General features: G+C 41.1%; 1 protein-coding gene across 3 annotated transcripts in view; it reads left to right on the top strand.

Annotated features, from left to right (window-relative positions):
* Nucleotides 1–12,315, top strand: part of gramd2aa (GRAM domain containing 2Aa) — a 28,182-nt gene extending 15,867 nt beyond the window's left edge. For 2 of the 3 annotated variants that reach the window (XM_035172031.2, XM_035172114.2), the window contains exons 4-12: nucleotides 1,210–1,522; nucleotides 2,249–2,352; nucleotides 2,872–2,970; nucleotides 5,144–5,215; nucleotides 5,406–5,462; nucleotides 6,725–6,902; nucleotides 9,700–9,793; nucleotides 10,527–10,631; nucleotides 11,316–12,315. In XM_035172031.2, the coding sequence (XP_035027922.1) occupies nucleotides 1,210–1,522; nucleotides 2,249–2,352; nucleotides 2,872–2,970; nucleotides 5,144–5,215; nucleotides 5,406–5,462; nucleotides 6,725–6,902; nucleotides 9,700–9,793; nucleotides 10,527–10,631; nucleotides 11,316–11,319 (1,026 nt within the window). In that variant the 3' untranslated portion in view covers nucleotides 11,320–12,315. The remainder of the gene's footprint in view (nucleotides 1–1,209; nucleotides 1,523–2,248; nucleotides 2,353–2,871; nucleotides 2,971–5,143; nucleotides 5,216–5,405; nucleotides 5,463–6,724; nucleotides 6,903–9,699; nucleotides 9,794–10,526; nucleotides 10,632–11,315) is intronic. The other variant, XM_035172212.2, reaches the window with a different exon arrangement.
* The last annotated feature ends 290 nt before the right edge of the window (nucleotides 12,316–12,605 follow it).

Raw genomic sequence — 12,605 nt, 5'->3', positions numbered from 1 at the left:
AAGAATATGCATGATAGAGGCAAAAAAGACTACCATGCATCCGTAATACATCTGTGACAATAAATAAATGAATATTTCCTCCCATTAAAATGAGATTTATCAAATTTATTTATCTTTAACATTTTAGACTCGATATTCAAACAAATTATATTATTGACAAAAGCTCAGCAGTGATTTTATACCCAATCACCACTGTCTTAGTATTGTCTCACATAATAGATCCTACCTGATTGTCTTCTATGGACTATTACCTCACCTTTCATACTGAAGTAATAATATGTTATAATGCAACAAAGCATCTGCTGCAGTCCTGCCCAGTGTCCTCAAAATACATTAGCAGCTTCATGACAGGGCAGAAATAATACGACCGCACCTCACAACAAATCACCCGATGCCATTTCACTAATGAATTCTCCAGCAAATGTTTATTCAGTGACAGACTGCATTATCCCCGGGCTTTCCTCCATTCGTGATGGAGCCCTGTGCGGTACTGTAACCTACTGTAAGCTCCGTATCACGCAGGACGGGAGCTGCTCCAGCACTGGCTATTAATAGCAAGATAAAAACATGGGCGGCCGACATCAAACAGCAAAGTGAGCCGACATGAGGGGAAGGAAAGATGGATGAGATAGAGGACAGGAGGGAGAAATGGGGGGGAAATGGTTTGGTGGCAGAGATTTCAGGAGTTTGAGGAAGGCAGGGGGATGAATGAGACCTCTTGTGTGTTCGGGGGGGAAGAAACATAAGACTTGGTTTGAGAGGCACTTTGTGTCACCGACTGACACCACAGGCAGACGGAGGGAGAGGAAAGATGAAGACAGAAAATGGGATTTCCACAGAGAACAGTGAGGAAGACCACGTGTGTGTGTGCCAAAGAGAGTTGGGTACAGCTCAGAATGATGAAGGGCAGAGTGTGTGTGTGTGTGTCTGTGTGTGTGTAGAGGAGGGAGAAGGAGAGGGAGGGTGTCAGCTGCAAAGTGTACAGTCACTGGAGGTGTATTTGAGAGAGAGAAAGAGAGCCTTGTAGTTCCTGTAGCTCAGTGGCTGCAGACTGAGGCACTGCTGCTGTGACTCTATAGTGTGTGTGTGTGGGTGTGTTTAGGTGTGTGTAGGTGTATGTGTGTGTGTGTTCGTGCATGTAGAGCAGAGGTAGATGCAGCGAGGCAGCGATCCATCCCTGCCCTGTACTGACCGGCGACAGGGGAACAGTGTGTGTCTTGCAGCAGCCTGCTCCAGGCCCTGGATGTGCGCGAGTGTGTGTGTGTGTACGGTGCCAACGTGCTGAGCCTGGTGCAGAGCTCGCGTCCTCTGAGGGAGAGGGTGGTGTCTGCAGCCAGCGGAGTGGCCGGCGGCGGCGGAGTGGCCGGTGGTGCCGGCGGCGCTGGTGCCGTGCAGGCAGGCCGGTCCACCAAGGAGCTGCTCATGACTCTGCCCTGTCCCTCTGCACAGACTGTCAGCAAGTACAACTCGCAGTACCACAAACTGTTCCAGTGTGTACCCAAGGATGAGATTCTCATGAAAGGTACTGGAAACTTTCAGAGTGTGTTGTTGTTGTGCTGCTGCTGCTGCATCTGTTTCCTTATCCAACCTGTTCATATTCATGCTTCAGCTTTATTCATTATAGTCGTTTATTTCTACTGCTTCTGTTTTTCTAATCCTCTCAGACTCATCAGATTAATGAGTTTTGCTGATGTTGATAATTGATTGATCATCAAATAATTAATCAAGCAAAATCTATGTTTCAGTTTCACAGTTTTGGTGATTTACTTCTGTTTTAATATAATTAAAAGATTAACGTAGAGTATCTTTGGATTTTGAATGTGTCCTTTGATTCTGCAGAAATATGAGCAATTTAACAGCATTTTTCTTACAGTGTAAACTCGGACTAATTAACTTATTGGTCAGAAAAATAATCAACAATGAGTCATAAGCTGTGGAATGTAAATATGATCCGATGCTAATGTGATGGCAGTTACATAAAACCAAAACATGATCATATATGTTAATCATATAATAGATTTTTATCTGTTATTTCATAGTTTTTCTTTTTTTTTTTACCATGAAGATTAAGACTGTGTCGTGTTACAGTGCAGATCAGAGTATTATTTTATTTGTACCTAACCTTTATTTAACCAGGAAATGAAAAAGTGATTCTAGGTTCAGATATATTGTTTAACTTAACTTGTATGTTGTTGTTTAGTGTTGTTGAAAGAATAAGTGAAGTGTACTTTCTCTGGTGTGTCCTCAGTGTACTCCTGCGCTCTCCTCAGAGACATTCTTCTACAAGGTCGACTCTACATTTCCAGAAACTGGCTGTGTTTCTATGCCAACCTCTTCGGCAAAGACATCAAGGTGCGGACGCCTGACGGCCGGCTCAATAGACTCAGAATGACTGACGTGAACCCGGGGACTCCCCGTCACAGTCTGACAAACCAACTGGACAACTTGACAAATTACTTGACTGGTCTTCCGAGCAGGATTAGGGACCAACACAGTCTTAATTCTCCCACATAGAAAATCTCTCTCTTTCTATGCATGTATGTTCAGACTCCCTGAACCTTTAACCTCCACCAGTTATGTGATTTTCTCTTTGATATGTTGTTCATTTCCCTGAAACCCAACCTCTCCTGACATCGTAGTGACAGTAAGCTTCTTACTCTGACTGCATTCCTCACATTCTGACTGAAATCTGACACGTTTCATGTCCTCTACCCATTTTCTTTAAGGGTCTTTCCCTCAGTGTTCGTCAGTGTCTGTCTTCCGTTAACTCACGTGTTGTTTTCCCCTCCTCATCACCTTGTTTTTACCTCCTCGGAGCTTTGTCTGTTTATAAATGTTGTTTTTGTGCCTTTTTCTCCATCTTCTCCGTAGGTGGCGATCCCTGTCGCCTCCGTGAGGCTGGTGAAGAAGCACAAAACAGCCGGCCTGGTGCCCAACGGCCTGGCTATCACCTCAGACACCGGCCAGAAGGTAAACACCTCCACTGCAGTCGCAGTGAATTAAAATGCTTATGCTGATTAGCAGAGCACGGGCGTACTTTCCAGTCGAGGTGTGATGGAAAAAACAACACGGCCGCGCTATAGATAGAAGCAGAGTGGAGTCCCGGCCTGGCAGCACCACACAGTGGAGGCTTTTTCCACCACCGCAGCCAAATGTCCACATGGAGCCTCTTCACTTTGTATCAGACTCGACCTGTCGTCATCAGGTGGTTTTCATCAGGTGTTAAGTTCCCTTCAGCTTCCGCTCCGACCTCAGCAGCAGAATAATCATCGACAAGGATCTTAACTCAACTTAAAAACACACAGGCATGTGAGCATTTTAGAAATGTATTATTCAAATATGTAATTTCACGTATTCCGTGTTTTCATATGGTTGAATCTGGTCTAATACTATGTTGTATTTAATGTGGTACGTAAAATATTAGATATATATTCAGGTGAAAAAATGTTGCTTTTAAAAGGACTGAATAAAATGACAAATTGCTCTTTCTTGAATTTCTGAAATTTACTATTTACATCTGGCAGCATTTTGCAGGTTTATAACAAGTCTTACAAAACTTTGTCACGTTGTTTTAGCAGATTTTTAGCTGATCTTTTTGTTCTTTTTGTTAATTCTGTTTGCGAATTTATGAGAATAGATCAAAATGACGATGAAGATGGCAGCGCCTGTATCTGGGGTATTTTGGCTTCAGTTTTGTGTGACGTGTCGTCCATCTTTATTTACAATCTGTGGTGGTTGCACAGATATTTCCGCTTCATGCAAACTGTTGCCGCAGCACACACTCAAAGAGCCGACTACAAAGTTGGGAATCACAAAGTTGAGAAGTAGCACAAGTTTCTCAGAGCACCTCAGACATTCACATACTATAATATATATATATATATACACATTTACCTTTTGTACTGTACGTGTGTGTTTCACATTGTCAGAGCAGCAAAGAATCACCTTCTGCTGTCAAAGGTGAAACATGACTCAATACAATGCTTCACGCCATACAAGGACAAATATCTCTGTCCTTACACAGTATGTCTGCAGGATTATGTAACACACACGTTACATAACCAAACTCACAGTGCAACCACATATGTTTGAAAAGTGACCGGGCCTGGTTCCTTTTGTATAGGAGCTAAAAGGTTTGCGGCTAATTTCCTCATGTGACTTTATCAGGGGAGATGCTACAGGACTGTTTATGAACTGATACAGAGCAGGAACAGTGACTCAGTGTTTTCAAAGGGCTCACAGATAAAATTCAAAAGTACTTTTCAGATAACAGCGATATTTATCCAGGTCAGAGGGATGTTTTGTTTTAAGCCCTCACTGACCTGTCGCTCGTAATTTTTCCTGAAAGAATAAAGTGGAACAGAAATGTGATTAGAGAAATATCCTCTTTGTGCCTCAGATTAAAGCTTTTCAATCCCTGAAGTGTTATTCTCCTGGAAACCTTTTAACCTTTCCACCAGTATTGTTGATGCTCTAAAACTGTGGAGATAGATATGAACAAACGTCTCTTTATTTACTTATACTGATTCTAACACTAAGCACAGATTAATATTTCCATTTCCCCAGTTTTCCTGTTTTTGTGAACATGATATCTCAAGAACACTTTGAGGGAATGTCTTTAGATCTGGAACAAACCTTCACTTGGACTCAAAGATGAACTGATTAGATTTCAGTGGTCGAATGTCAAAGGTCAAGGTCACAGTGAACTCATGCTCTTGTGAACGTGATATATCTGGAACGCTCACAGGGAATTTCATTACATCTGGCACAAACATTCACTTGGATTCAAGGATGACCTGATTAGAATTTAGAGGTCAAAGGTCAATGTCACAGTGACTTATCAAAACACACGTTTTGCCTTGTGAATGTGTTCACTTTGTCTCACAAAGGTCAAAGGTCAAGGTCATGTGGCCTCACAAAAATAATGGATTTTTGTTTCTTGAACGTGATATTTTAAGTCTGTTTTTAAGGTAATTTCTTAAAATCTGTCACTTTGACTCAAAGAGGAACTGATTAGATTTCAGTGGTCACAACTCCAGGGCGGTAGTTCCAGTTTATTTGTCTTTCTGTATAGTGTTCTGTATACTGTGAAAGTTACAACCTGAATAACAACATCACTGTTTCTCTTTTTTTATTTCCTCAGTATGTATTCGTATCGTTGCTGTCAAGAGACAGCGTGTACGACGTCCTTCGCAGGATCTGCACACACCTACAGGTCAGTGGGCCTCACACACACATTAATCTGTACGATCCATTCAGATTAAATAATGTGTGGTCAGTTAATCAGCTTCTTTTCTTTCCTTAACTTTTTCTGTCTTTTAAATATAATTTCTAACATTGTACATCTTGTGTTTAATCCATGCTAAAGTACTTCAGCTTGACTCAATGTGACTTTCCCTCTGCAGGTCAATGGGAAGAGTCTGAGCTTGAAGCAGTTCATGGAGGAGCCGATCTTGTCATTGGTCAGTAAAACTTGTTTTTAACAGAGAGACGCTCTTTCATAAACCATCAAATAGTTTTAAAGATCAAAGTGGGGGAAACGTCAATCATCAGCCATCCATTTAGGTTGAAATGATTTCCTTGTGGTTTGTCCTGTTGGCTCTGAAGGCCTCTGATAGCTCTCACGTGCAGCCACCTCTGACCTGCAGGCCGGTTTCCCTTCTTCCACAGACAGGAATCAATAGATGATTCAGTTGCAGCTGCAGCCTCACAGTGAATTATTATCAAAGAGCTGTGTGAAGTCACCTCGTGCAGCTACCGTCGGCCACACTGCGACACAACGGCTTCTGTATTAAGGAATAATTCACTTCTGTTAACATGCTCGTCTTTGATCAGGCTTTCATCTAAACTGATATTAGAGACAGAAAGGCTGTTTGTTCAGGATGCCAGTGTTTTTGTTTTTAATGAGATTTACCAAAGCTGGACTTGGAAAATTTTGAATCTAAAAGATGAATTATATTAATTAGCTTAATATCTCTTTAGTATATAGATTTCATACAGGTTCCCTTCATATTTAACACATATTTACACCATTCAAAGCTTGAAAATTAAAAAGTTGTAACAGCTTAATTAATAGTTATCATAATTTACTAATTAGACTAATTACAGTAACAACATTTAAGAAAATCTAACTGAAAGTCTTCTCATAGTTATAACCGACATTTATAACTGCACGTTACCAAAAATACACGATACAGTCATATCCCAAGATGCATCGTTTCAATTACCTGCAACTTTTATTAATCAGTGAATTAATTATAGTAAATATTTTAAACCCATCAGAGCTAATATCCCCTTTACAGAGGTTGACTCATGAAGAACTGATTTAAGTGTTTGAAAGATTTATCACCAGATTGAATCAATGTGCTGCAGATCTGTGGAAACATTTCAAATGAGAAGTGACATGTTGTGTTTAGCTCAGTAGTTCCACAGTGTCAGGGAGAGAGTCACATGATGATTATAGAAAAAAATCATCTTTCATACAATAGCTCTATTTATTTCTGAGCTTTGATCTTTTTTTCCTTTTTGTTAAATACGGGAGACTTTAATGTCTGTGGTTTATAATCGTTGATTTCACAATCGTTTGTTGTACTTAAATATGTATATGTATGTACTTATACTTACAATGTTAAGTATAAGATTTTCCAGGCCCACCTACAGCCACGCCCCCGGGTTTGAATCCCCATCTTTCCAACCCACTCTCCGCTTTCCCTCTGTGCCACAGGGCGAGTTCCCGACCACAGACGAATTCCCCGTGGTGGACCAGTTCCCCTCAGTGTTAAAGTGGAGGAGGAAACCCTCCGTGGTGTCTGTGTCCTCCTCCCTTCCTGACCTCCTGGGAAACTCCACCAGCAGCCTGAGCGCCGCGGACACCCCCTTCAAATCCGAGCAGCTGCTGGAAGGTGATAAAACTCTCTGATGTAGATGCAGCGTCACTGTATGGATACAAAGTCCAGGATTTATCCAAGGCCACATTCTTCAGGTTTCTGCTCTGACCTGCCTGGACGGAGGCGGCACATAGTGAATTGTGTCTGTTTTGACTCCAAAGGGATTTTGAATGTGCTTCTTCCTCTTGAAATCTGTAGCAGCACCTTAATAGATTTTATGACTAAAATCCAACATCCTTCCAACATAGAAAACCTCAATGTGCAACATTTAGTGTTAAACCAGTTGTTATTTGTGGATACTTTCAGTTTTTAAATGGGTGTTTGAAAGAAAACAGAGAAATAGACAAGAGATATATTAAGTAAAATAGATATAAAACTAGAGAGTGTATACCTCCACCAAGGCTAACGCTCTATCCGTCTCTTTAATCGAATCTGCTCCAAAAGTTAAGGTGTTCTTCCTCAGCTCGTACCGCACCCTTCCACCAAGTTTCAAGAAAACTGGTTTGGTAGTTTTTGCATAATCCTGCTAACAGTCAGAGAGAAACACAAAAACCCAACCTCCTTAGTCAATGCAAGGATTTAAAAGATTTAGGAGCTCTGCCCAACAACAAGGTGGCATCCATGAACAGTTTCATAGGTCATTATACTGTCCCTCCTACGTACGATTGTTTTGAAAAACCAATGATTTATTTGTCATAAAACAAAGGTAAAGAAAAAAACGTTCCTGGATCCGCAACTTAATCTCAAACTTTCACGAGTTCTCTCCAGGCCCCATTCCTCCAAGTTCTGTGGAAGTAGGTTCAGTAGTTTTTTGTAATCCTGCTAACAAATAAAACAAAAAACAAATAAATTGACATCGGTGAAAACACAACCTCCTTGCTAATAATAATAAGAAGAAGAAGAAACAGTTTGTATTAGATTAAAATCAGATGACAAAAGTAGCTGTGAATGTCTTTGTCTATTTCTACTCCGACACGTGGATTTATTCAGTTTTATGGAGTCTTTACATGTTTGTGTGTTTCTATGTTTCATTTCATTTGAGTTGAGTTCCTCTGTGTGTGTGTGAGAGGAGGAGGAGAGACAGTAAAAGACTGGGGACGGCACCAGCTCTTACGCAACGGGCACATTAAGCTTCAAATGGAGATTAAATCACGAGGGGGCCTGTATTAAAAAGCTTTGGGCGGATGCAGATTAAGTGGAGATTATCACAAACAATGTCTGCTGTCAGAGTTGTGTGAGGACACTTCAACAGCTGGAGAGCGTTTCCATATACCAGCCTGTGTTTGATCGCTTTTGTATCATCGCCGCTCAATCAAACTTTATTTATGCAGCACCTTTCATGCAGGCCACATGTGATTGACAGCATGATAATAAGACATAAGAGCAAATAAAAGAAACAATTAAAAACAACTTGAGAGGTAAAAATGACTTCTTTGTCAAAGCACGACTGGAGAGGAAGGTTTGAAGTCTCACGTCCTCTGGCTCGGAGAATAGAAGCTTAAAGCTGACTCATGAAAACTTTGAGTCTGGCCCTTTGGAGCGACTTGAGGACCTGAGGGAGCCAACTGGTTCATACGTTGTCAGCATGTGAGTCATATGGTGCAAAACCATGAAGTGTTTTAAAAACAAGTAAAAGAATCGAAAATCTATATACGGAAACTGACCGGAAGCCAATGTGGGGATTTTAGGACAAGTGTGTGAGTGGAAACCAGGAAGTCATTACTTGAATTAACGTTTTACACCAGAAACATTGAGCATTTTCATAAAGTGTCCATGTTAGTGAGCAAAAGTAGGATTGTATTAGTCTCATATCAGAGCTGAGGACACTTTGTTTTTTTGGGCAGATGCTGATAATCATATTAAGGAGTAAAAATGTCCAATATTGATTTATCGGCTGATATTTATATTTTAAAAATGATTGGCAGTGATTTCTGAGATGTCGTTATCAAAAAAATATATTTGAGACTTGATATTTTACAGTCAAACCTGAGGCTGTGAGATTGTAAATCAAGATGATGACATCACTACTGAAACCTCCTGATCGCCCCCTGGTGGCTGGTATGGGTCATAAATCCTGCCTCCTCCATGTTAACGGTTGTATTCGGGATGTTTTAGTTTAATTTCTGAACAGTAGGAGGAAGGGGAGACATGTCGTCCATCTTTATTTACAGTCGTTGGTTTAACCATAGAAATAAAAATAAAAACCAAATATATAGAACAGATTCACGGATTCCGATACGTCTGTGAAAAGCAAATATCGGCAGATTACCAATATATGGTTCAGGCTCCTGGTTTAACATCATTCAGGCGATACACTGTTTACAGCTGTAATGAACAGTGAATGAACAACAGTGGGAACAACACAGGATTCTTCACATTCTGCACTTTCATCATATTTCTGCCTCATGTGAACGACAAAGATTCACATTTATAAAATCGTCACGAGCGTTTGCGGGGCAGCAGCTGTCGCCTCTGACCGTTCACACTGTTAATTAATGTATTTTAGCTGCAGCCTCCAGCGATTCACACATGTAAACAAAAGACCGGCTCCCTTTGGAAAGCACCGCTGATAAGAAGGATTCATTTTTAAACTCCAAAGTGCACATTGTCACAACATCAACTGGGAGCGAGCGCTGCGTTCCTGTTTGAGTCCAAATGTGTTCAGATGTACAGATAACAGGTGGGCGAGCACTATTAAATGTGAAACATGTACTGTAGTCGAGCCAAGAGCCGCTAATGATTGTGTACGTGTGTGTGTGTGTGTGTGTGTGTGTGTGTGTGTGTCTGTGTGTGTGTGTGTGATGCGATGCAGAGCGAGCGCTGCAGACAGACAGGGGTCTTCTATCAGAGCCGATGGCCGAGCTGGGCCAGATGGAGTACCAGCTGCTCAAGTTCTTCACCCTGCTGTGAGTGTACAGAGAGACAGCACCGACAGCACCTCCACCTCCTCCAACAGCTGACTCACTGCTGCACACACACACACACACACACTGCGCATATTAATATGGAGATATAAACAGTGGGCGATTAGAGCTATTTAAACACTCTCTCGGTTTTTATTTTTACACAGAGATGTTGCTTTTTCATTAATTGAATCATTAAGCTTCATGACGGTGCATAATATATTTTAATTCTAGAGAACACCAGGCTCTCTTGACTGCATCTGCACCGGAGCATCTGCAGGGTGAATGTCCTTCACCCTGAGGGCCTGAGGGACCACGGGACCCCCGACCCCCACATCACCTCTATAATCCATATTAATTACAATAATCTCTTTTTTTTTTATCTATGCTGAAAAAAGAATATGTTATGGAATAAAAAAGCCAAACATGGATGCATATGTGTTAACTTTTAATTGAATTAAAAGATAAACAGCCGTCATGTTAAATTATTGTGAGGTATTAGAGTGCAGGCTTATTTGAGATGCATGAATGTAATAATAATTTCTCCGATATCACAATTAACACTTTGGTATTTTAAGACATATTTAAACTGGGTTTTTCAAGGACAGTATAAATCCATGATATGTATATGGGAAGGCAAACATTGCCTCCCAGTGGTCATCCAAAGACACTGCAGCTCCTCCAGGACAGAGCATTGAAATGTCACATGAACCTGTGTCTCCTCCTCTTCCTCCAGTATCATTCTCCTCATCCTGTCCTCCTGCTACTTGGCCTTTCGTGTCTGCAGTCTGGAGCAGCAGCTGTCCTTCCTCAGTAACCCCAACCTGCCCCTGAGAGAGAGGTCGGTTCACCACCACTTCTTAAAACATCACAAACATCTTATTTAGATTTTGATTTAAAGATAGAAATCACAAAATTAAAGCAACACTGTGTAACCTTTTCCTGAGCAACAGCGCCCCCTTCAGCCACTTGTTTAGTCAGTTCCACACTTCTCACAGGAGATCGTACAAGAACAGACATTCAGGGTGAGGAGTGTGGATAAAACCATCAAAAACGCATTGTTAAAGAAACTGGAAAACAAATTCTTGGATCTGCCCCATGATCCCATCTGCACCAATTATTTGATTATTTCCTGATCCCGACAACGTCCTTCAGTCCTTCAACAAGTTTCATGTTAATACATCAAGTAGTTTTTTGCGTAATCCTGCTAAGACAAACAAATATATTATATTTATTATGACATTGTACTAGTAAACAGTATATTATATTTTATAACACTATTATTTGACAGGTGTAATAGGCTCTTGTTACGTCAGTATTGGTGCATTGAAAAACAGATTTTTATCTTTATATGAGGTTTCTGGCTAAAACTAAATTGTAGCTCTCTAGTTAGATTTAATAATAAAACAAATGAGGTTGGGTTATGCACAGTGATGAAATATGTGTAATTGTGAGTAAGGCTAAAAACACGAGTATTAATGTTTTTTTATTGCTAGCCTCCACTAACCCGTTCTCTTTCTTCCAGGTAACCACTGCTCTCTGCTGCGACTCCTCCGATCGGCTGCTCTTTGCTCTTCTCATGCTCGTAGTCGTCGACGTCCTCCTGCACAGGACCAGCTTCTGAAGCCCCGAGTAGATCGACCCCAGCACCAGCTGCAAAACATGACGGTGCAACATCTGTCCGGCTGCAGGCACCTTACGGACCGTCCCCTGGCGGAACGAGTAGATTCAGTGATCACTTCCAGACTATGCAAAACAGACTGTGTGTATTTATTTTTCAATATAAAGTAGGTTTTACTTCAGATGAGGATTGTCTCCCGTGGCCTGTCCCCCCCACAGACGTTTCATTTTATCAACGCTGAGATGGTGTGAGCAGTGTAGAGGTGTAGAAGCAGTGATGGAGGATAGAAGTGAGAGGGGGGGGGAAAGGTACGAGATAATTCTACACGTTAATTACTTGAAAAAAACTGATAGCGTTGACGTATCAGCTGAGCTAGTGGTGTTAATAATCTGACTGTGGACTGAACCAACTGTTTTTCAGTAGAAAGGTTAAAACTAGCTGCAACGATGCACTTTTAAGAAAATACGTCCACATTATTTCAAATGTATGTAAACTCATCAAAGTTTAGATTTGTTGTTTTGCTTGTTAACAGGTACTCGGATGTCTTTTTTTAAAAAGTATTTATGGAAGGAAATCATGTTGTGGCGAGTGACTGAAGTGACCTGTTAGTTTAACTGTAACATACTGGAGCAATGACGCCACCTGTGGGTGTTAACTGTAAAGTGAATGAGATGTTTCTAGTTGTGTTAGTCTGCTGTACATGGAAGGAGCGCACAGGCTGTTTGTTCTTTTATACGTTTCAAATGAAGTCACCAAAAGACTCAAAAATGATGCATTGAGGATCAGAGTGTTCATGAGGAAGTGAAGATATTTCACTGACTGAAAAACGGCTGAAATGTAGATGTAGACTAGTTTGTGAAATCTCTATCAATTAAATTGGCAACAGAAATGTGGCAGAGGAAAAGATGTGACTTGTAATTTATTTATCGGGAACTTTCCGACGCTCCATCCCGTCACATTGGCTCTTCACACGGGATCAACACGAGAAGGCCCGACTCCAAACAGCTCGGTGAGTCTGTGACCTGCAGGACTAAAGGCTAGATAGTAAAACTGGAACACAAACGTTGGCCGACGCACACAACGGCTCAATAACCAACATGTGGAGTGTTGGCTGTGCACCAGTCCTGCTGCTTCTCTTCCAGATGTCTCAGTTTCAATTTAAAAACCTATCACGGCTTTTGTGGGTTAGAAATA

Source organism: Hippoglossus stenolepis, chromosome 1 (assembly GCF_022539355.2).
Source record: "Hippoglossus stenolepis isolate QCI-W04-F060 chromosome 1, HSTE1.2, whole genome shotgun sequence".
In the NCBI taxonomy this organism is placed as follows: domain Eukaryota; kingdom Metazoa; phylum Chordata; class Actinopteri; order Pleuronectiformes; family Pleuronectidae; genus Hippoglossus; species Hippoglossus stenolepis.
The sequence above is the reverse complement of the archived record's forward strand: the minus strand, read 5'-3'. Positions and strand labels throughout refer to the sequence as shown.